Source organism: Piliocolobus tephrosceles, chromosome 5 (assembly GCF_002776525.5).
Source record: "Piliocolobus tephrosceles isolate RC106 chromosome 5, ASM277652v3, whole genome shotgun sequence".
NCBI lineage: Eukaryota > Metazoa > Chordata > Mammalia > Primates > Cercopithecidae > Piliocolobus > Piliocolobus tephrosceles.
Genome location: NC_045438.1, coordinates 139,833,075 through 139,858,369, shown reverse-complemented (window position 1 = coordinate 139,858,369; position 25,295 = coordinate 139,833,075). Strand labels below are relative to the sequence as shown.

At 45.3% G+C, this 25,295-nt stretch overlaps 1 protein-coding gene and 1 non-coding gene across 2 annotated transcripts; one reads left to right on the top strand and one right to left on the bottom strand.

The window, feature by feature from the left end:
* On the bottom strand, nucleotides 1-23,853 carry TRIM27 (tripartite motif containing 27). Its single transcript, XM_023191578.3, has 8 exons — nucleotides 23,062-23,853; nucleotides 21,479-21,574; nucleotides 17,213-17,443; nucleotides 8,724-8,746; nucleotides 5,998-6,113; nucleotides 5,833-5,865; nucleotides 4,283-4,309; nucleotides 1-1,663 (listed from the first exon to the last, which is right to left on the bottom strand). The coding sequence occupies exons 1-8, from the start codon at nucleotides 23,479-23,481 to the stop codon at nucleotides 1,068-1,070; spliced, it is 1,542 nt and encodes a 513-aa protein (XP_023047346.1). The 5' UTR covers nucleotides 23,482-23,853; the 3' UTR covers nucleotides 1-1,067.
* On the top strand, nucleotides 13,236-13,338 carry LOC111526002. The gene has a single exon (XR_002726258.1). It is a non-coding gene; the product is annotated as a U6 spliceosomal RNA (small nuclear RNA).
* Nucleotides 23,854-25,295: the final 1,442 nt, after the last annotated feature.

The following is a 25,295-nucleotide window of genomic DNA, read 5'->3' as shown; positions in this document are numbered from 1 at the left end:
TAAACATCCATATTCACTTTATTTTTAAACAGAGGATCATGTACCCAGAGAAGCAGGACTGAGAACCATCATGGGGGCTTGCTTGAAGTGATCTGCCCCAGCCTTCTGACTTCAGAGTGTCTCATGATCCAATGGCCATGGGGGTGGAGCTGCCCCCTTGACAGTATGCACTTAAGAATGGTCAATTCCTCCATTCCCCAAAGGAAATGGAGAAAAGGAGCCAAGAAGTCAATGAATCCCTGGAATATTGTCCCAGAATCCTTCCAGGGATGGTATACTACTGACCACCAGTCCACAAATGTGACTGGTAAGGGATCTAGTAACAGAGGATGGAGTTGGGCAGAATATTATCCTGGATGATATGCGCCCAGCACTAGAATACACCTTTCATTAGAATGAAGGGAGCAGACAAAACCCTCAGAAAAGATACAAAGGCAGAGACATTGATTAGAACATTATCTCATAACAGAGGTGGGGCCATTACCCACCATTATTGTAAAATAACTGTAACTAACCAAACCACATACAGGCTTCTTTAATGGAGTTAGTAAAACTATGGCAGATTGGGAATCAGGGGCAGAGGTACTGTTCCCAGATGGAAAAACTGGGATAAAGGAGCCATGCTGACAGGGCCTTGTTCCAGTCTAGGTTGTTAGAAAGGAGCCCTAACCCAGAAATGACAGCAAATAGCCATAATCATTATGTGGGGCTGAACCAGAGGAAGCCAGGCTGAGCCAAGAAGGTGGAAGTATCTTGAGTGGCTCTCCAAATCCAAAGATTATCCATACTCTTTATCCCTCCAGCAATGTGTAAAACCAGAAAGTGTGAAACACTGGAGGTGGACATCTGGTTTTTATTTCTAGGATATCTTGATACATCTCATTACATTGCACAATCTGCACAGGAAGGAAAAGGATGGTAGAGAACATGGACATCCTGTCTCCCACTGCAAGGGCGTGGAACACGGTAAGGATACCCAGCTGTGACAGGACGTGGCAAGGCAACAAGATGCCTTGTGCCTGGCATAGGATTACACCCAACAGCCCTTTTGGCCTGAATCCACCTCCTCAAGGGGAGGTCTCCATGGAATGACCATGATTCCCAACATGCCCAGAAAACCCATCTATCCCACTCATGGGGCAGATGATCAGAGGAGCTGCGCTTTTCCCTCCCGAGTAACTCAGACTGAAGTAGGGCCGCACAGGCCCACAAAAGGTAGCATGAGAGAAAGTGAAAGTGTGACACCTCTCTGTCACGTTGTAGAAGGAGACCTCGCCAGCATCATAGTCCAAGAAAATCCCCACCCGCTGAAGCGGGGTCCGCAGGGGGAGGGCAGTCATTGGGGAGGTAAGAGCCCAATATTCTTTCCCATACCACAAAGACACTGCCCAGAATCCATTCTGGGGGGCTGAGGTTACTCCACCTTTTCTGCACACTGAGTCTTCACAGACACCTATGGTCCACTTGGCTTTATCTCCCACCTCTACCTCCCAATAGTGTCTCCCAGCGATGAAGCATGGAGAGCCCAAGACACAGGGAAACAGATTGAACCTCTCGGGGTTGTCAGGCAGGTCCTGTTGGAGGTAACTGTACCGCACTTGCCGCAGATTGTCAGAGAGGATCAGGCTGGGGTAGGCCGTGTCTGGGTCCAGAGTCACGTCCACTGCAGAGACACAAAGAAGAGAGTCAGCCACGGGCCAGGAGAGCCTATTCTAGAACACTCAGTGCCTTTCTATTACCTCCCCAAGAATGAGAGGTTCCCACTAGAAGTTGCACGTATTTTATTTAAAATATTCTAAACTTCACATTTCAAAAATTACTGCTTGGATTAGCTGGTTACCAGAATACACTGAAAATACTGAATTTTAGCCCCATATCTTTTCTTTCATATCTGAAACCACAATATCCATTATGAACCGATTTTAAGAGATAGGGTCTTGCTCTGTTGCCCAGGCTGGAGCACAGTGGTGTGGTCATAGTTCATTGTAACCCCGAACTCCTGGGCTCAGGTGATTCTCCCGCCTAAGACTCCCAAGTAGCTGGGATCATAGGTGTGCACTACCACCCTAATTTTAAAAAAATTTTTGTAGAGATGAGGTCTTACTGTTGCCCAGGATGGTCTTGAACTCTTGGCCTCAAGCAATCCTCCCACCTCAACTTCCCAAAGCAATGGGGATTTCAGGCATGAGCCACTGTGCCTGGCAGATACACTGAATTGAGGTTTTCCTACATGCTCATCATCCCTTATTCTGAAAACTTCAGGGGCCCAAAGTTTCACAGAATTCAAAATATTACAGGTTTTAGACAGGTAGGGTCTGGTGCAGCATTCTATAATGAAATATTAATAGATCTGCTATGAGATCCACGAATGTTTACATAATGAAGGATACACTCTAAACAGCACCACATAAATTCAGGTTTTGATACTATAATTTCCTACAAAATAATGAAAAAGGTTGTGGCTTTCAGAGATTCGGGATTTTAGAACTGTGGGTAAAGGACTGGGAACCTGTATCAGTATGCTTACCTTTTAAATCACTCTTTTACAATTATTTTTTACTGTATTTTTTGAGATGAAGTCTCACTCTGTCACCCAGGCTAGTACAGTGGCATAATCATGGCTCACTGCAGACTTCATCTCCCGGGTTCAAGCAGTCTTCCCATTTCAGCCTCCCAAAGTGTTAGGATTACAGGTGTGAGTCACTACACCCAGCCCAAATCACTCTTTTATCCATTCTATAAGATCTTTACTCTGCATATCAAAGCTCTATTCATCTTCTAATGTCCACTGCAAGACACACATCCTCCAAGTTTTTCTTAATCTGCCCAGGCCATTACACTCTTCCTGTTCTGAAATCTAAAACTATGTATGACCCATGTCATCTCCTCTGGCATTTAGTATTACAGCATCTTGCTATCATCAAGTGTTTTCCTGCTTCAAAAACACTGATAATGGGCTGGGTGTGTGACTCATGCCTGTTAATCTCAGCACTTTGGGAAGCTAAGGCAAGAGGATCGCTTGCATACAGGAGTTTGAGACCAGCCTGGGCAACATAGTGAGACCCTGTCTCTACAAAAAATACAAGTAAAAATTTAGGCAAGCATGGTGGTGTATGCCTGTAATTCTAGCTACTCAGGAGGCTGAGGCAGGAGGATCACTTGAGCCCAGGAGTTTGAGCCTGCAGCAAGCTATGACCACGCCACTACCCGCCAGCCTGGGCAACAGAGAACCTGCCTCTAAAATGAATAATAAAGTATTTAAAAAATTAAAATACTCAAAAAATAAATTAATTAAAAAAACAGTGATATGTATTCTCTCATTTGCTCTTCACATCTTGTTCAGGAGGAAGATTCCCAAACATTACCTCTTAGAAATTTAAGCCCACAAATTTTGACTCCCACAAAAGACAGGCAACTGGTAGAGATAACAAAGAACCCCAGAACCCTTGGTTCCCGGTTCAACAATCTGTCTACAACACATGCCTACCTCTATCTTGTGTCATGGGTGTATCTCCAACCAGACAATGTAAACCCCATGAGTAGGATGATTTATGCTCTTCTGTTCCTCTAAAATACCCTGTACAATGTTAGGCAGTGTAGGATACAAGCGAAGTACTCAGTTAATACTTCTTGAAATAATTAAACACGGATCAGAGCCAGTGCACACCCAGGACTGCAGATCCACTGTATGTACAGTCCTTCTCTTCATTTAGAGGACACTTCATAACAGAAGGTGACTGTGACTGTGGGATGAATACACCTTAGATTTGAGTACTTCTGCAATGTTAAATTTACCCAGGCTCTACAGTAGGGTGAAAGTGGTTGTGAGGGGTAAGGGGAGTTTCAAACTTTGCCCTGAGGCACAGCGATGAGATGACACAAGACTCCTAGACTTCCTCTAACACTCAAGAGTAATACTGGAGCTCAATCAGTCTTGCTTGTCACACACCATGGTTTGACCCTGATGTGTGCAGGCACAGCAGTGTACTAGTGTACCAGCTCTGTTCTACTTTTGGGGAACTGCGATTTCCACCCTATAATCCTTCTTGAACACCTGAGATTGATTTTACCCTATAGCTTCAACTCTGAGGCATTTCAGGAGGCAAAGATACTGTTAACACATAGAAACAACTGTGGATTTTTGTGGTTGTTGTGTATCATCTTTATACATGTAACCTAAAGAATCCAAATCTAAACAATTTCCAAATCATTCATAATAGTAGTTAGGTTCACAAAGATTGTTACTCCTTAACCTAATATGGTTTTGTCTCTCATCACCTACCTGAGTATAACTGAGCCTCTCTTAATTCTGAAAGAACAAAAGAGAAAAGTTATAGAAGTCATGAGGGTTTCCAGGAAATACATAACTGAGGGGGCTCTGGTTAGTCATCATAAAGCAGTGGTCTCCATTAGAAACCCCAGAACCTCTGCTGTCAGTCATGCACTAATTTTTTCATATGATGTATGGCTCTATCATCCAACCAAAAGCTTTAAGGGGAGAGGGACTGGGAATCTTAAGCAGAGGGATAACCACATGCCTGAGACTGGTAGAATATGGGATCAAACTGAGCCAAGATCAAGAATTCCACCTTCTAGTGAGTCAGCTGGCTCTGCAGAGGGAAACGCAGTTCCAACCCCACGTCATACATAACTTTTGAGTTTCATAAGTCATCTGTGTATGACAGCTGAATGGCTCAAATGGCACTCACTGACACTCTGGGGTAAACATGACCATTCATTTATAAGGCACTTTATAGTTGAAACAGAATTTTTCACACATTATCCCACTAAGCCTTTTAAGTGGCAAGAAAAGAAGAGCCAGATCAAGGTCGTGCCTGAACTAACCACTTCTGGTTATTACCCACTGTATTAAGTGGAATTTCTCCCCATTTGTAGAGGACATGTATCTGCTAACTCTACGTTGCTAGATGCCCCAAAAAGTATATATCTGAGTAGATGAATGCAAATAAGAACTCAGCATATATAAAATAGAAAATAATCAAAGATTATGGGTGTTTGTAATTTCTAATAATTAAGAGAAGGGTTTACCTACATATAAGGATTTCAGAATCCACCAGACTGCCCAGGAATTTAAGTATTCCCGGGTGGAATAATATATGGCCAACTCTTTACTGAATGTGGCTTGTGAGCAGGAAAATTTAAATTTGGAAAAGCTTCTCCAAATGCCTAGAACACTTTATTTAATAAACGTAAATATAGGACTTACTGTGTCAGATTCTATTCTAGAAGTGTTAGAAATGGTAACTAACCTTAATTCTTATACCTTAGGAGGTAAGCACTATTACTGTTCTGTTACAGGTAAGGAAATTGCTTGTTCAAATCTTACTAAGTGGTAGACAGGCCCAGAACCCAAGCGGCCTGACTCCTGACTGCCCGCTCCTAACCATGTCCCTGGCAGTGCTGCCTGTCAGCGCTGCTTGATTACCTTCTGCCCGAGCTGGCACCTGTGCCCACAAGCAGTAGAAACTCAGTAATTACAACGATAAACACTAGCTCAAGTGAAATGTATCCAAGGTAGTTTTTGTTCATACTCTTTCTGAAATAATCAAATTAATTCTGGATTGATTAATTTTTGGATTGCTTATTTTTCTCCTCCATCAATGCAGATTGAGAATTGACTAAATACAGTTAACAGACTTCAAATTAGAGCAAGAGGCTGTTAGTTGAGAAAATTAGTTAAGACCAAGGGAAGATGTACAATATAAGGGAAGGCTGGCCAATGGGTATCACCCCATGTTTCCCACTTTCAGTGCACATGTTCTTTTTTCCAAGCAACTTTACATCAAAAGCCCAGTAGGTAGATAAATTTACCTTGGATTTTCTCCATATCTGACTGCATTTTTTCTAAGAAAAGAAAACAAGAAAATATTCAGTTTGCATCCCACTATCTGGCTGGAAAATATATCCTTTCATCAGGCAATATGCAGATATTGAGTATAAATCCATTTCCCCTCATGACACCACTCCTCACATTACCTGTGAACTGCTTTAGACTCTCCGTCAAGAATAGACATTTTTGGGCAAAAATGTGGATTTTCTCTTGCAAATCTGGAGGCGTGATCCAAGGTTCAGGAATCCTGATTCTTTCAGCCCTAAATTAAAAAAAAGGAGTAAATTTTTTTTTTTGAGATGGAGTTTCGCTCTTGTTCCCCAGGTTGGAGTGCAATGGCGTCATCTCGGCTTACCGCAACCTCTGCCTCCCAGGTTCAAGTGATTCTCCTGCCTCAGCCTCCCAAGTAGCTGGGATTACAGGCAAGCGCCACCACACCCAGCTAATTTTGTATTTTTAGTAGAGACAGGGTTTCTCCATATTGGTCAGGCTGGTCTCAAACTCCTGACGACCTCAGGTGATCCTCCCACCTGGGCCTCCCAAAATGCTGGGATTACAGGCATGAGCCACTGTGCCGGGCCTGAGTAAATTCTTTTTCCCAATTCTGTGACCTTCCAGGAACTAGGACAGGGGCTAAGCTAAACTGTCTAGCACAGATGGACAGTCTTTAAAACACTACAGCTTTTCCCATCTTCTCTTCCGGAGCTATGATCCTCTAGACCAAAACAGGATAGATATTATACTCATTCTCATATCCCCCAAAGCACCTAGCTCATGGCTTTTCAAATATTAAGTATTCTAAAAGATTCACTGAATTACCTATGAGGCTGACTTTGCCAGAAAGCACTAGATTCCATGACAGTCCTTGATATTTATGGTGGGCAATTAACCCGAATTCTCAGGTTCCCAAATATGGAGAGAATGACATGTTCAGACAGAAAGGCACTGTGGGGGACAATACCCAATTCCCTAGCCCTGCAAGGATGTCTATAGCAAAGACTGCCAGTTGCCTATCCAATAGCCCTTCTGTCATATTCTGCCTTTCATGGCTCACAGCTGCCCAGTCCCATAGCTAGATGTGACCTTGTGACTGAGTTCTGGTTTATGAGAGAGAAAATGTATCTCATGATGTTTTGAGAAGTCTACTTAAAAAAGTAACATGACCGGGAGCAGTGGCTCACGTCTGCAATCCCAACACTTTGAGAGGCGTGGTGGGAGAACTGCTTTGAGGCTAGGAGTTCAAGACCAGCCTGGGCAACATGGTGAGACCCTGTGTCTACAAAAAAAAAAAAATAATAATGAAAAAAAAAAAAAGTAATGTGATGTGACTTATCTCCTTCTTCTTGGTTAGCATTCTACCAGCTATCATGGAATATATGAGGATCATACCTTAGGGATGGTAGAACAGTGAACGGGAAGAAACCTGAGTCTGAGGATCACTGGAATTACCGTACTAGCCACAGACTACCTATCTGCACATTTCTTTTCTTTTCTTTTTTTTTTGTTTTTGAGATGGAATCAGGCTCTGTCGCCCAGGCTGCCGGGCTGGAGTGCAACAGCATGATCTCAGCTCACTGCAACCTCCGCCACCCGAGTTTGAGCAATTCTCCTGCCTCAACCTCCCAAGTAGCTGGGATTATAGGCATGCATCACCACACCTAGCTAATTTTTGTATTTTTAGTAGAAACAGGGTTTCACCATGTTGGTCCGGCTAGTCTTGAACTCCTGACCTCAGGTGATCGACCTGCCTCGGCCTCCCAAAGTGCTGGGATTACAGGTATTAGCCACCGCACCCAACCTGCACATTTCTTTTATAGATAAGACAAAATTTTATTTTGTTTAACCCTTGAACCAATAACATTTTGGGTTTCCTATCTTATATAGCCAAATTCAATCCTTAATGTCACAAAGTGCTAGGGTCTGAGGGAGCTAACTCCGTATGTTAGGTCAGAGCTAGACTGGCATCATAAAGTAGCAGGTAACAGTATTATTTGCTTGGGTCATCTGGCTGGGACTAGTATGAACTCCACCTTATCTTCATCCTAGGGTCCCTCAGGAACCTCAATTCCATCAACATGATTCTATCAACACAGGCCTCCCAGCCAAACTGCCCCATCTGTAAGGACCTCCCCAGTCTCCTTAAATGCTCCCACACAGTCTAGGTGCATTTTGCTTTAGAAAGTTTTCATCATTCAGGGTCTTAATTACCTTCACAGTACAGCTTCCTCAAAGTTTCCACCCCTGAAGGCATTCTTGCACCAAACATTAGCTTCCCAAGGCCCATCCCACTTGCCAGGTCATCCATCCTGCAAATACAACTTTGCCCTGGCTTACTGCCCCCTCCAAGCTCTCCCTCTTTGGTCGTGTTCCAGCTGCCAGGGAGTTTTTCCTCTTTTTTTTTGGATGGAACAAAGAAATAGCAAGAGTAAGAATAAGAGCCAGAATCCAGGTGGCTCATCAGTAATTATGTAAATCCAGGACAGTCACACCTTTCTTAGGCTTTATTTCCCCCATTAGGGGAAAAAATGAGATAATGAAGGATTATGAGAAAAGGAAAGGATTCTGAAATGTATAGGAAGCAACAGACATAAACTACCCTTATGTTCAGCCCAGGTCTCTGTAAGGCCACACCTTCTCCTCTCATACCCCTAATCCACCAGCAGCCTCCCACGTGAACCCCCTACTTCCTGAATTTTACTGAGTAGAGCTGTGGTTCATCTAATTGTTAGTATACTAGTGACTCTCTTCAGGGATATGTGTCAATTTGATAAGATGTCCATCCTCAGGCTCAGGGCTCCTTTCAGGATTTACAAATGTGAAGGAGACAGTCTTCTCATATTTGATTTAACACTAGGGAAACAGAAAACTATACCTGCTCAATGTGTCCCCAATGTCCTGCAAGAGAAAGGAAAAAAAAAAATAACCATGAGAAGTCATTTATAACTTCAGTTTTCTTTCACAGATGTTTGTTGAAAAACCAACTACAGACTGGCTCTCATGGGAGAAATCAAGGAGAAAAGGATCGCTGGAACATAACTCAGTTTTGAGGAGCTAAAAAGCAGGCAGAGGAAAATGGGATGCATACTATTTGCTATACCAGCATTTCCCATATCCGCCTTCAGTACCCACCATCCACTGGTCAAGGACCTCAGGATTTCAAATGTACTAACTCAAGTATCCTACGATTGGACCTCAACTTGCCTACCTGTCCACATCTTTTTCTTTTTATTATGAAATAATTTCAAATACACAGAGAAGCTGTTAGTACAAAGAACTTCAGTATACTTTTTTTTTTGAGACAGAGTCTCACTCTGTGTAGCCCAGGCTGGAGTGCAATGGCGAAATCTTGGCTCACTGCAACCTCTGCCACCTGGGTTCGAGCAATTCTCCTGCCTCAGCCTCCTGAGTAGCTGGGACTACAGGTGCCTGCCACCACGCCCGGCTAATTTTTGTGTTTTTAGTACAGACAGCGTTTCGCCATATTGGCCAGGATGGTCTCGAACTCCTGACCTCAGGTGATCCACCTGCCTCCACCTCTCAAAGTGCTGGGATTACAGGTGTGAGCCACCGGCAGCCTCTCCCTTCTTTCATACACAAAAAGTAGCATACGCTCGTCGGGCGCGGTGGCTCATGTCTGCAATCCCAGCACTATGAGAGGTCAAGGCGGGAGAATCACATGAGGTCAGGAGTTCGAGACCAGCCTGACCAACATGGTGAAATCCCATCTCTACTAAAAATGCAAAATTAGCCTGGTGTGGTGGTGCATGCCTGTAATCCCAGCTACTCGGGAGGCTGAGGCAGGAGAACGGCTTGAATCCAGGAGGCGGAGGTTGCAGTGAGTCAAGATCGTGCCATTGTACTACAGCCTGGGCAACAACAGTGAAACTCCGTCTCAGGAGAGGAAAAAAAAAAGTAGCATACTCTCTATTTTATATTTTTATTTTCCACAAAGCAATATATACTGGAAACCACTCCGTATTAGTTCATAGGTATCATTCTTTTCTTTTTTTTTTTTTTTGAGACGGAGTCTCACTCTGTCGCCCAGGCTGGAGTACACTGGCCAGATCTCAGCTCACTGCAAGCTCCGCCTCCCGGGTTCATGCCATTCTCCTGCCTCAGCCTCCCGAGTAGCTGGGATTACAGGCGCCCGCCACCTCGCCCAGCTAGTTTTTTGTATTTTTTTAGTAGAGACGGGGTTTCACCGTGTTAGCCAGGATGGTCTCGATCTCCTGACCTCGTGATCCACCCGTCTCAGCCTCCCAAAGTGCTGGGATTACAGGCTTGAGCCACCGCGCCCAGCCTCCTTTTTTTTTTTTTTTTAACTTGGATAGTGTTCCAGAGTGTATATGTGCACAATTAACTAAAACAAACTTGTAGGTTTCGAAGTTAGACTACTTCTAATAGTTTGCAAGTACAAATATGTTGCAGCAAGTAATCTTGTGCATATGTATTTTCAAATATATTTTCATACTTAATTATATCTTCAAAGTAAATTCTTAGATTTTTAAAATTTTTTATTGATATATAACAGACATACATATTTTGGGGGTACATGTGATAATTTAACACATTCATAATTTGTAAAGAAATCAGTGTATTGGGATATCCATGACATCATAAGTATTTGTCTTTTCTTTACTCAAGAAGCATTGCAATTACTCTTCTCTAGTCACTTTGGAATATAAAATAGGCCAGGTGTGGTGGCTCACGCCTGTAATCCCAGCACTTTGGGAGGCCCAGGCGGACAGATCACCTGAGGTCGGGAGTTTGAGACCAGCCTGACCAACATGGAGAAATCCCATCTCTACTAAAAATACAAAATTAGCTGGGCACAGCGGCGCATGCCTGTAATCCCAGCTACTCGGGAGGCAGGAGAATCGCTTGAACCCAGGAGGCGGAGGTTGCGGCGAGCCGAGATCATGCCATTGTAATCCAGCCTGGGCAACAAGAGCGAAACTACGTCTCAAAAAAAACAAAACAAAAACAAAAACAAAAACAAAAAATATATATTTATGAGTGTGTGTATATATATGTATATGTATGTAAACATACACACACATGTGTATATACACACATATATATACATATATGTATAAAAAATAGATTTGTAAACTAGTCCCCCTACTGATCTATCAAACACTAGGTCTTGTTTCTTCTATCAAACTGTGTATTTGTACCCATTAATCTCACCTCATCTCTCCTCCTTCTACCCTTCCTAGAAAAATTATTTGTTAATTCTGTGTGTATACATGCACACACACACATACAGTTTTGTTAAAAATTGAGAAATTCTCCTCCAAAAGGGTCATATGATTTTGTATTCCCACCAGCCCACTGACATATGAGTGTCTCTCCCACACTTCATCAACAGTGTATTAAGTTGAAAATTTTTGCTATTGTAACGAGTAAGAAATGGCATCTCAATGTGGTTTTAGTTCGCATTTCTCTTAATATAAGTACAGCTGAGCATTTTTTCACATGTTCACAAACCAGTTAATGTCTTTTGCAACTTGCCTATTTGTGCCTTTAACCCATTTTTCTCTAGAATTTTGGTCTTTTCTCTCTCAATTTTTAAAAGGTCTTTTTATGTTAGAACTATCAGTTGTATTTGTGATATTTGTGGCAAATATTCAATTTTAATACCACCTTTTGACTGGTTACAATGTGTGTGTGCTTTTTTCTTTTTCTTGTACTAATACCAACTGCTTTAATTCTATGGGCTTTAAAATATAGTGTAATATCTAGTAGGGCCAGTTCTCCCTCAGAGCTCTTCTTTCCCAGCGTAGCCAACCTATTTTTTTTTTTTGAAGACAGAGTCTTGCTCTGTTGCCCCGGCTGGAGTGCAGTGGTGCAATCATAGCTCACTGCAGGCTCAACCTCTTGAGCTCTAGTGATCTATCCCAGCTTTTTTTTTTTTTTGAGACGGAGTCTTGCTCTGCCTCCCAGGTTGGAGTGCAATGGTGCGATCTCAGCTCACTCCAACTTCCACCTCTGAGTTCAAGCGATTCTCCTGCCTCAGCCTCCCAAGTAGCTGAGATTACAGGCACGCACCACCACACCCGGCTAATTTTTGTATTTTTAATAGAGACAAGGTTTTGCCATGTTGGCTAGGCTGGTCTCGAACTCCTGACCTAAGGTGGTTCACTTGCCTCGGCCTCTAAAAGTACTGGGATTACAGGCGTGACTCATTGCACCCAGCCTATCCCAGCTATTGTTATGTGCTTGTTTTTCTATCTGAAGTTGACTGTCAATTTGTCTAGATCCAGGAAAAGCACTTGTTGGTATTTTTATTGAAATTGCAAAGGTGGGAGGGGGGATGAGGGATAGGAGATTACTTAATAGGTACAATGTACACTACTTGGGTGATGGTTACACTGAAATCCGAGACTTCACTACACAATATATCCGCTTAACAGAAAAAAAAAAAAAAAAAGGAACAAACTGCATTTATGAATGTGAAGGACTGATAACTTGCTTTCACTGTCTTATCAAAGAACAAGTGATTATCTCGTTATTTGTTTAAGCTTATTTTATGTCTTTCAGGAATGTTTGAATGTTTTATAATTTTCTCCACATAGGTTTTTGTACATTTCTTATAAATTTATTCCCAGGTATTTTATCACTACTTTTTTTTTTTTCTTTTTTTTTGCAAATGTAAACAGCATGTTCTCTTCTAATATGTCTTCTAGTGGCTGCTATCTGGCATATGAAGGCTGCTAATTTCTGTATGTTAACTTCTATCCCAATTTGTATACCTATAATTATTTTATTTACCTGAACTGGTTATAACCTTTAATGCAGTGTTAAATAGAGATAAATGATACTGGGCATCTTCTCTATTTCTGACCTCAATGGGAATGCCTCCAGTATTGCCCCATTAAGTAATATTTAGCCTGCTTTTCCAGTGACTTCCAACATAAACACTTTTTGATATTCATGGAGCCCCTCCTCCCTTACTGAGTCCATTACTTCTTTCCTTCTCTTCTTTCCTCATCATCCACCTTCAGTTTCATGCTCCATCTGTTTAAATAACATTCTCAAAAAAAAAAAAAAAAAAAAAAGCTTTAGACCCGGCGCAGTGGCTCACGCCTGTAATACCAGCACTTTGGGAGGCCATGGTAGGCGGATTACCTGAGGTCAGGAGTTCAAGACCAGCCTGGCCAACATGATGAAACCCAATCTCTACCAAAAATACAAAAATTAGCTAGGCGTGGTGGTATGTGCCTCTAATCCCAACTACTCAGGAGGCTGAGGCAGGAGAATCACTAGGGAGGTGGAAGTTGCAGTGAGCTGAGATCGCACCACTGCACTCCAGCCCGGGCAACAGAGTAAGGGTTCGTCTCCAAAAAAAAAAAAAAAAGGTTTAAAGCCTTAATTATGGTGCTTGCTTCAGCAGCAGATACCCTCAAATGGGAATCATGCACAGAAGATTAGTATGGTTCCTGCACAAGGATAACACACAAATTTCTGTATCATTTTCTACTTTTAATGTTCACTACTCACAATAGCCAAAAGGCATAAACAACCAAAATGCCCATCGACTGATGAATAAACAAAACACAGTATATATCCATACAATGGAATATTATTCAGCCATAAAGATTAAAAATAAAGTACTGAAACATATATATGCTAAGTGATAGGCCAGACGTGGTGGCTCACGCCTGAAATCCCAACACTTTGGGAGGCTGAGGCGGGTGGATCACCTGAGGTCAGGAGATTGAGACCAGCCTGAGCAACATGAAGAAACCCCATCTCTACTAAAAATACAAAATTAGTGGGGCATGGTGGCGCATGCCTGTAATCCCAGCTACTCCGGAGGCTGGGGCAGGAGAATTGCTTGAACCTGGGAGGCGGAGGTTGCAGTGAGCCGAGATTGTGCTATTACACTCCAGCCTGGGCAACAAGATGGAAACTCTGTCTCAAAAAAAAAAAAAAAAGTATGCTAAGTGAAAGAAAAAGGCTACGTACTATAAGATTTCAATTATATCTAATATCTAGAATAGATTAATCCATAGAGCCAGGAGTTAGGGGTAGAAGGAAATGAGGAGTGATTGCTTATTAGTGTGAGGTTTCCTTTTGGGTGGTAAAAATGTTTTGGATCCAGACAGTGGTTGATAATTGTACAACACTGTGGATTTACAAAATGCTACTTTGTGCCAGAGTGTTACAGTTTAAAATGGTGAAATTTAGGTTATGTATATTTTACAATTAAAAAACTGAAGAAGGCTGGATGTGGTGGCTCACACCCGTAATCCTAGCACTTTGGGAGGCTGAGGCGGATAGACTGCTTGATTCCTGGAGTTCAAGACCAGCCTAGGCAACACGGCAAAACTCCACTTCTACTAAAATTACAAAAATGAGCCAAGCATGGTGGTTTACACCTGCAGTCCCAGCTACTCAGGAAGCTGAAGTGGGAGGATCATCTGAGCCTGGGAGGTCAAGGCTGCAGTGAGCCATGATCATGTCACCGCACTCCGGCCTGGGTTTCAGAGTTAGACCCTGTCTCAAACAACAACAATCAAAACCAAGGGAAAAAAAAAAACCCTCAAGTCCATCTTGCAAAACCCCAATCCTGGATGAGACTGACCATCTGCTTACCCAGTGCCCACGCCAGAGCAGTCAAGATTTGAGAAAGCAAAACTGATAAGAAAGTTACACAACAGGGGCTGGGCACGGTGGTTCGCACCTGTTATCCCAGTGCTTTGGGAGGCCGAGGTGGGCGTATCACCTGAGGTCAGGAGTTCGGGACCAGCCTGGCCAAAACTTCATCTCTATAAATAATACAAAAATTAGCCGGGCATGGTGGCGCACGCCTGTAATCCCAGCTACTTGGGACGCTGAGGCAGGAGAAATGCTTGAATCTGGGAGGGAGATGTTGCAGTGAGCCCAGATCACGCCACTGCACTCCAGCCTGGGCGACAGAGCAAGACTCCATCTCCAAAAAAAAAAAAAAGAAAGTTACACAACAGGGCAGAATGGTTACATTATAAATAGATGTTCACTGACCAAATGCTCCTACTAGTTCTCACAGACCCTCTTTCCCATACCCTGAAACAATCATTTCTTCCCGTACAACAGAAGACCCTCTGGAACTAATTCCTGGCATAGGTACTTTAGTTCTCATTTCCACCTGCCTTCTCAGGAACCGCACAATGCTGATCAGTACATAGTTTCTTTCTTTCTCTCTTTTTTTTGAGACGGGGTTTCGCTCTTGTTGCCCAGGCTGGAGTGCAGTGGCGCGATCTCGGCTCACTGCAATCTCCGCCTCCATGGTTCAAGCAATTCTCCTGCCTCAGCCTCCCGAGTAGCTGGGATTACAGGCATGCGCCACCATGCCTGGCTAATTTTGTATTTTTAGTAGAGATGGGGTTTCTCCATGTTAGTCAGGTTGGTCTCAATCTCCTGACCTCAGGCGATCTGGCCACCTTGGCCTCCCAAAGTGCTGGGATTACAGGCATAAGCCACCGTGCCCGGCCAGTATATGGTTTCTTGTGGCTTCAGTGTTCTCCCTCATCTAGAAACCTTACAATATAGACTCCTTTCCATATGTATTTTGAAAATATGTCTAACTTCTAGTATCTTTAACCAACCCCTCCAGATAAAACTCCATAATCCTGTCTCGTCTCTAAGTATTTTATTACATCCCTTTCACAGTTGTACTTCAAATAGTCATCTACTTGTGTAGTCTCCATTCACCTAACCTAGCCAGCACTCAGCTCCCACTAATGTGGCTCCTGCCCCAATTATTCCATTGTGGTAGTTCTACATAAGGTTACAATGATGGTCGTGTTATTGAATCAAATGGGTATCAGCTTTGATATTATTTGACCTCAATTGCATTACTATGTTGTCCACTCCCTCCTTGCTCCATCTCAAAAATAAAAAAAAGAAGAAAAAGAGGAAGAAAAAAAGAAATACATTTTTCTGATTTTTCCCATTAAAAAATGTAAATTGGCTGGGTGCAGTGGCTCACGCCTATACTCCCAAAAATTTGGGAGGCCGAGGAAGGCGGATCATGAGGTGAGGAATTTGAGATCAGCCTGACCAATACGGTGAAACCCCATCTCTAGTAAAAATACAAAAATTAGCCAGGCATGGTGGTGTGCACCTGTAATCCCAGCTACTCAGGAGGTTGAGGCAGGAGAATCGCTTCAACCCAGGAGGCAGAGGTTACAATGAGCCGAGATCGCACCACTGCACTCCAGCCTGGGCAACAGAGCAAGACTCAGTCTCAAAATAAATAAATAATACTAAATTAAAATTAAAACGTAAAAACCATACTTATTGCCCAAGACATACAAAAACAAGTGTTGGACCATAATTTGCTGACCCTTGCCCTATGCCATCATCCATTTTTATTTTTATTTTTTATTTGTTTTTTGAGACAAGAGTCTCGCTCTGTCGCCCAGGCTGGAGTGCAGTGGCGTGATCTTGGCTCACTGCAACCTCCTCCTCCTGAGTTCAGGCAATTCCTTGCCTCAGTCTCCCGTGGAGCTGAGACTATAGGCACATCACCATGCCCGGCTAATTTTTGTATTTTTAGTAGAAACGGGGTTTCACCCTATTGGCCAGGCTGGTCTTGAACTGCTAGACCTCATGATCCACCCGCCTCGGCCCCCCAAAATGCTGGGATTACAGGTGTGAGCCACTGAGCCTGGCCTGCTATCACCCCTTTTTAATGGCTTTTATCAATACCTATAAGAACTGTCTGATCACCACACTAAAATATAATAATTCAGGAAAGCTTATTTGGCACTTAATCTCAGTGCCTAGAATAGTGCCTGACACAAACCAAATAATTAATATGCACTGAATGAGCAAACGACAGACAAGCATTAGCTCATTTCCTGTAGTCTTGCTGGGGTAGGTCTGCTGCAGCTTTATCACCTGCTCTACCAACATTAAACCACAGGACTGCTCAGTTAACCTAACCACTCCTGCTCAAGTGCTCATTGTTTTGTGGCTGTAGTAATATGTTAAAACTATATACTGGAGTGAGGAGAGTCTTTGAATGACACATTGTCTAAGCCCCTCATTATTGAACAAATAAGATCACTGAGGCCCAAAAAGGTAGACAGCCTTGCCTGTAATCAGACCACTTGTCAGTGCTGGGCAGGCCCAAGCACCAGGTCTTCTTTTTGCCATTTCCATGAGACAATGCAATTGACTAATTCAAGTTGTGTGAACCAGAACTTCTAGTTTACATAGTTTCCTTCCAAGGTGCACAATATAGAGTTTGGCAAGCTCTTGCTATTCCTGCAGAGTTAAAAAGACAGGGGGTCCTGGATACTACTTGGCAAAGGAGAAGGGAGGGTATTTTCAGTGGGTGCTGCTCTGGCAGGGCTCTGCAAGCCTTACCTGCAGGAGCTCCCTGGTGGGCTGCTGCTGCTTCTCTTCTAGCTGAGCGATCAGGCTGCTGAGGTGGGAGATGTTGCAAGAGAACTGGGTGATGGCACCATTGATGCTATTGTAGATGGCCAAGTCTAGCTCCTCAAGACGGGCCAGGAGGCGATACTCATGCTCCTTTAAGGAGTGATACAGCTGCTCAAACTCCCAAACAATCTTCTCCCTCTCCATCTGGGTTAGGCTCTATGCAGATGACAGGGAAAGGCAGTAAAGAGAGAAATGGCTCATTTCTAGGGCCTTCATAGTTCTCCCGTGACCACCTACCCCAAGACCTCATTATGCATAAAACAAGCAAAGTGCCAACTCATTATTTCCAGTTTTTACTGACTGCATATATAATGGCCAGGAACTGAATTACCCCAATGATGATGATGATGATGATTTTTTTTTTTGACACGGAGTCTCGCCCTGTCACCCAGGCTGGATTGCAGTGGCGCAATCTTGGCTCACTGCAAGCTCCACCTTCCCAGGTTCACACCATTCTCCTGCCTCAGCCTCCAGAGTAGCTGGGACTACAGGTGCCCGCCACCACACCTGGCTACTTTCTGTATTTTTTAGTAGAGATGGGGTTTCACTGTGTTAACCAGGGTCTCAATCTCATGACTTTGTGATCCGCCCACCTCGGCCTCCCAAAGTGCTGGGATTACAGGCGTAAGCCACCGCGCCTGGCTTATCCCAGTGATTATTAAGACAGTGCCTGTTCTCAAGTAACTCAGAGAAGTGAGTCAGGTTCATGTGATATATGCAGTCATGGGTGGGTAATTAAAGAAAGGGTGACAGCCTGCAATGGAAGAAGCTGGTACCATCTTCACAGAAGCAATTTCACACAGTGTTTATGTGATGAACAAGAGTTCACCACATAGGCAATGAGCAGGAAGGCTTTCTAGGCAGAAGAAATGGCACAGGCAAAACAGTGGAGAGAGAAAGCAAATGGTGCTATCCGGCTGGAGCACATGAGTGTTGAGGGAAGGGACCAGAAAAGGTGAGGCCTTGTCATGCCTGGCCTGGGAGGCTGGGGGTAACGACTCTATCCCAACTGGGAAGCATGAAAGATTGTCACACAGGAAAGTGACAGGGTCAGATATGTGCCCTATGGAGGATGGAACAACCAGTAACAGTTTTCTTGCCCAATCTTCCTGGGCCCTTCACATGTAAGCCATACCCTGTCTGTCCTTCACCAACTGCTGTCTATCCAGCTTTGGGTGGGAGGGAGAGAGGTGGTCTCCCCACGATTCCCTCTTGGTGCTGATTTGTTTACCATAACTTACTGTCCTTCTTTCTTCACCCCACCCCCACCACCAACAGGACTCTAATATAAACTTTTGTTCTAAACAAGGAGCCAGCAACGAGCTCCAAAGGAGCCAAGTGAAGTCATATTGGACACAGCCATGCCCTGCATTTACATATTGGCAATGGCTAGCCGCTTTTGGGCTACAACAGAGCTAATCAGCTGTGACAGAGTCTATATAGCCTACAAAGCTAAAAATATTCACTATCTGACTCTTTTTAGAAAATTTACCAACACCTGTTCCAAACTCAGCTTCTCCTGAGAACCTTCCCACACTGACTATCCCTCTAACCACCCTTCTTAAGACACTCACTATGCACATATATGTCTTTGTTTATTAAATCCTTTTCAAAGGTCATATTTCATGTCAGCTGGGTAATTCTTTCAAAGACTTAAACTATACAAAATAATCTTAGATATGAAAAATTAAGGCTGAAACAATTCTTAAATATCAACTAATTCAGTGTTTCTCAAAGGGGGTGCTACTGGCACCTTGGTAGGACAATTCCGCCTGGCATGGGACTGTTTCTTGCATTGTAAGACATTTAGCATTCCTGCCCAACCTCCCCAATCACTCGATTCTTCTGAAGACAGCCAAAGAAATACCCACACACGGCCAGGCGCGGTGGCTCAAGCCTGTAATCCCAGCTTTGGGAGGCCGAGGTGGGTGGATCATGAGGGCAGGAGATCGAGACCATCCTGGCTAACATGGTGAAACCCCGTCTCTACTAAAAATATAAAAAAATTAGCCGGGCGTGGTGGCGGGTGCCTGTAGTCCCAGCTACTCAGGAGGCTGAGGCAGGAGAATGGCGTGAACCCGGGAGGTGGAGTTTGCAGTGAGCCGAGATCGTGCCACTGCACTCCAGCCTGGGTGACAGAGCGAGACTCTGCCTCAAAAAAAAAAAAAAAAGAAATACCCACACACCATTGCAGAGGACAAAAAGGCAGTACTACCCTTGCTAGTCTAGTCCAACCTACTTGTTTCACAGATGACCAAACCGAGACCCACAGAGGTTGTATGACTCCATCTATACAACTGGGTACTGTCAGAGCATAGAAGCACGTCCAGGTGCCCTGATTCTCAGAAAAGGGCTGTTCTCCCCTTTGATAATCCTCCCACAGAGGATATCATCGTGTGCATAATGATTTGAGTCCACTCAGGCTCACTGAGAAGATTCTCCATTCATCAGATCTATTTTCTTTTCTTTTTTTTTTTTGTGAGACAGAGTCTCGCTCTGTCACCCAGGCTGGAGTGCAGTGGGGAGATCTCAGCTCACTACAAGCTCTGCCTCCCAGGTTCACGCCATTCTCCTGCCTCAGCCTCCCGAGTAGCTGGGACTACAGGTGCCGCCACCACACCCGGCTAATTTTTTGTATTTTTTAGTAGAGATAGGGTTTCACCGTTAGTCACGATGGTCTCCATCTCCTGCCCTCATGATCCACCTGCCTCAGCCTCCCAAAGTGCTGGGTTTACAGGCATGAGCCACTGCACCCAGCCCATCACAGCTGTTTGCAAAAAGGAGAGCTCAAGTCTCAGTAGATTGTGTGGGCAAAGCAAGTGGTGGGATCTAAGGACACCATGGGAATAAGTTCATGGTCCAAAAGTTCTTTACTACACCCTACCATGACTGAAAAAGTGACGTTAGACTCTACTAGTCTGGGACTTTACTTTTCAGACAGAAATACCTCTAGTGGGTGGAGACTGGTAATGTTTTATTTATTGTTCAAAAAACATTTTTAAACACCTAAGTGGTGGATATATAAATGTGTATTATAAATGTCTCTGTACTTTCTTTTTTTTTCTTTTCTTTTCTTGAGACAGAGTTTCACCCTTGTTGCCCAGGCTGGAGTGCAATGGCACGATCTTGGCTCACCGCAATCTCCACCTCCCGGGTTCAAGTGATTCTCCTGCCTCAGTCTCCCGAGTAGCTGAGATTACAGGTATGCACCACCATGCCTGGCTAATTTTTTGTATTTTTAGTAGAGAGGGGGTTTCAGCATGGCTAGGCTGGTCTTCAACTCCTGACCTCAGGTGATATGCCCACCTCAGCCTCCCAGAGTGCTGGGATTACAGGTGTGAGCCCCCCGTGCCCTGCCTTGTTTTTTTTTCTTTTCAAAACAAAATTCCCGGTTAGGTGCAGTGGCTCACACCTGTAATCCCAGCACTTTGGAAGACCAAGGCAGGTTGATCACTTGAGGTTAGGAGTTCGAGACTTGCCTGGTCAATATGGTGAAACCCCATCTCTACTAAAGACACAAAAATCAGCTGGGTGTGTTGGCGCATGCCTGTAGCCTCAGCTACCTGGGAGGCTGAGGTGGGAGAATCACTTGAAATGGGAGGCAGAGGTTGCAGTGAGTCAAAACCTCGCCATTGCACTCCAGCCTGGGTGACAGAGTGAGACCCTGTCGAAAAAAAAAAAAGAAAAAATTCCCATATACCCCTATCATAAATTAACACATCAGCCACTTGTCGAGGCCTTGAGAGATTGGAGGAAGAGAGCAGAGCAAAAAATTCAGAATTAAGGCATTGTCAAGAAAGGAGAATAACCCAAAGAGAAGCAACAGTGGGACTTACACAAATCCACTATTAGCACTTGTCTGCAGAATGGTAACAACGCAAGCTAACTGTATCCAATAATTTTACCTATCTCAGCTTTGCCAAGGATCAACCTTGGTCTACACAGTTAGCAGGTTAAACTATACTGACAGGTCTGATTTCCAAGGGTTCCAAACTTGGCTCCTCCATCCTTTCCCCAAAAGTAAGGGAATCTCTTAGTTCTCTGGGTGAGTTCCCACTGCCATGTGCAGTTGATCCCCCTCTTACCTACAGGTTCTGGGTGACATGCTGGACAAGTTTAAGGGAAGTAACATCAGCTCTACAGAAGAGGGGAGCACCAGCAGAAGCAACTGTGAATTCCAACAACCCTTACCAAGAGTTCAGCTCGTGCCTGTTCCCCTTGGGCCCGACGTCTCTTCTTTAAATCTTTCACTCTTTTTAAATGGTCAAGCTGGTTCTGGATTTGCTCCTGAGAAAAGCAAAACAGATGGGCAGTTCAAAATTAGGTAGACCTTAGCATCAGCATGGTACTTCTTTTTTTTTTTTTTTTTTTTTTTTGGAGACGGAGTCTCACTTTGTCGCCCGGGCTGGAGTGTAGTGGCCGGATCTCAGCTCACTGCAAGCTCCGCCTCCCGGATTTACGCCATTCTCCTGCCTCAGCCTCCTGAGTAGCTGGGACTACAGGCGCCCGCCACCTCGCCCGGCTAGTTTTTTGTATTTTTTAGTAGAGACGGGGTTTCACCGTGTTAGCCAGGATGGTGTCGATCTCCTGACCTCGTGATCCGCCCGTCTCGGCCTCCCAAAGTGCTGGGATTACAGGCTTGAGCCACCGCGCCCGGCCTGCATGGTACTTCTAATCACACACGGAGTCCACGAAAGACTCAGGGCGCAGGGGCCAACAAGCCACTCATTTGGCAATTTGTGTCTATCTTAGCAGCCTGTCGCTTCAACCAGTCAGCTACCTCGTCAGGATTATTTGTGTCTATCTTAAACAATGAATCATCTACCTGTCCCTGGTAGGATATCACATGACTTAGTGGAACTGTGACTGGAGTAAGAGGCTTAGAGTTATGCTGTATTGTAGCTCTTCCACACAAGCATACTGTGAAAGTGACTTCTTATTTCCTTCATGTGTGAAATGGGCAAACACCATCTTCCCAATCTACTCGAGCTCTCACCAGAGTGAAAGAAAATAGCTGAAAGGTCCATAAATGTTAAGTGATTAATTACACATGAATGTATTCATATTTAAACACGGACGTAATTGTGTATGAATTCCTGAAGCCCTCAACATACAGAAAATACACAGTATCATGGACTCCTTGAAGGTCACCTTACAACTGTTTTATATGTAATATTTTGTTTCCACGTTTCTGTTTAGCTGTGCCAGTTCACAGAGGGCTCTGTGCATCACATGATTCCACAATCTTCCTCATAACTGTTATCTTCTGAGTCTCAGAGTGGTTAAATGATTTAAGCAGTGAAGAGCCTGTTCTTTTCTGTGAGTTTCTAGACCAGGACGTATTGCAGGAAAGTGCTGGAGAAATGCTTACAGACTAAGGAATGGGCATCAGTCAGTTAATGTCCGACTGCGTTTTGTCTGACAGTCGACGAGAGTACATGTGTCTCTGTAGCTCGTCGATGTGCACGCGATTTTATGCACTTCTTTTATACTGTCAAAAGCATGTCTCCGTGTACAATGTGTCCGTGAGAGAGGAAACATGGGGGCAAACGGAGAAAGGAGAGTGGGGGTGGGGAGACTTCTGGCTCCCTCGCCAGCTACAGGTTTTCCTCCAAATCTGAGTGCTGAGGCTCTGGAGCGGACAGAGAGGAAATGACGGCTGTGAACCACACGTCCGGCTCAGCCATTTTCTAGGCGGAAAAAGGGAAGCCCCTTTGGCTCTCTCCTCCCTTTGTCCGACTCGCGCTCCCGCCCTCCCGGATCCGCGCCCTCACCTTGAAACCCTCCACTGCCTCCTCGAGCGGCAGCACGCTGTGGCCGCGGTGCTCGCGGGAGCGGTCGCACACCACGCAGATGGGCATCTGGTCCTCCTCGCAGTAGAGCTTCAGGGGCTCGCGGTGCTTCTCGCACACGCCCATCTCGCCGCCGGGCCCCGACGGCCGCTCGGTGCGCAGCTGCTTCACCAGCTGGGTCACGTTGGCCAGGTGTCGGTTGGGCCGCATGTGCCTCTGCGGGAAGGTCTCCCGGCACTGCGGGCACGACACGTTAGTCTCTGCCGTGCCCCAGCAGCGGGCGAGGCACGCGCAACAGATGTTATGGCCGCAGTCGAGCATCATGGGCTCTGCGAAGTACTGCAGGCACACTGGGCAGGTGGTCTCCTGCTGCAGGCACTCGGCCACGCTCCCGGAGGCCATGGCGCGGGCCTGCGGGGGCTCACGGGCATGGGCCCCGGCGCCGAGCTCTGCACGGAGCCCAACTCTCCGGCGCTCTCTCCGGTTCGCTGTTCCTGGGAGGCACCGGGCGGACGGAGGGCGGTGCCTCCCGGGCCCGTATCCCAGACGCGCCCGCGCACCGAAGGCTCAGAGTGGCCGGGCCGCTCCCTGCGCCTGTGCCCCCTGAGTGAGTGCGGGAATACAGCCGGCTCACAGAGGCTCGCGGCCACGCTACTGGGGCAGGAACGGGTAGCCAAGGGTCAGGATCCCAGGGCCAGGCGCGCAAAGCGCGCAAGACAACGTGGCCGCGTCGGAGCGGATCCCGGCGGCCGCGTAGACCCCACCCCGGCGCGAGCGGAAGAGGCGGCTCGGGGGGGCGGGGCTTGGCCCGCTCTTCGAGCTTGTGACAAGATTTTGTGGCCTCGGGGCCCCGAGCTGCTTTCTCTGGAAAGGCCCAGGAGGCTCCGCCACTCTCCCTTGGGCGGGTCGCGCCGAAGCTCTAGCCTAGGGGACTGGTCACAAAAGCAGATGGTGCCACACGCTCCGGGCCTACAAGCTTCCGCGACTGCCGGGCCCAGGCCCCTAGTCTTTTGTTGGGTTTCTTCTTGGTGCCCAGGTCTCAGCCCCTGCTAAAGAAAGCTGGCTTTGGCCGCGCGCAGCGGCTCACGCCTGTAATCCCAGCATTTGGGAGGCCGAGGCGGGTGGATCACGAGATCAGGAGATCGAGACTATCCTGGCCAACATGGTAAAACCCCATCTCTACTAAAAATAGAAAAATTAGCCGGGCGTGGTGGCGGGCGCCTGTAGTCCCAGCTACTTAGGAGACTGAGGCAGCAGAATCGCTTGAACCCGGGAGGCAGAGGTTGCAGTGACCCGAGATCGCCACTGCACTCCAGCCTGGGCAACAGAGCGAGACTCCGTCTCGAAAAAAAAAGAAAAAAGAAAGAAAGCTGGCTTTGTATAGGTGCTGGGGAGCGCAGACATCTGGCCTCCCCAAGAGGCTGGAGGATGAGGAGGGTCACCGACTGAGCCCACCTGATAGGTGAGGCCTTTTATTAAACCGCCCGATTTCTAAACCGCACTTGCAGTTTTGTTTAGAAAAAGGTTTAATTATCAGATGGTAGCATTTCTGTGTGGCAATAACAAGCCCAGCTCTGCTACCTCTCGCTTGTGCCCAAGCAAGTTGGTTTACCATTCATTTACCTCAGTTTCTCCTCGTGTGAAATGGGGATGATAACTGTACCGCAGTAAAGAAGTAGATTTCGTTACATCTTTTACTTTTTGAACCATAAGGTTGTTTATCCATTAAAATAGTAACAAAATGCCCATTACATAGGGTTGTTGTATTGAGGAGCAACTAAAAATTGCTTGCTCCTTTCTCAAGTATAGAGAGACTAAGAATCCTACGGTGACCCAGGGTGTTGGAGTCCCACAGTACTCATTGTCTTATCATCCAGTAGACCTCCAGCATTTTAAAGTTGCTTTCTTATCCCTTACTTGGTGTCTCCTAGTTTTCTTCGAGATTTTCTCAATATTGTCGTGCTATCTGAGCAATACGGGCTTCTGCTTCCAGACCTCACTTGATTTTTATTTTATTTTTTCAAAGTGAAAGTATGTTTATTAAGAAAGTAAAGGAATAAAGAATGGCTACTCCATAGGCAAAGCAGCCCACATCATCACTTTAGAGTTCCCCTCTGGTCCTCTGCCCCATGGGACGAGAAGTCTGAGGGACTGAGTGGACTTGCCAACCCCAAACCCACATCCACCTTGCAACCATACTCTGAGTACCCAGTCGT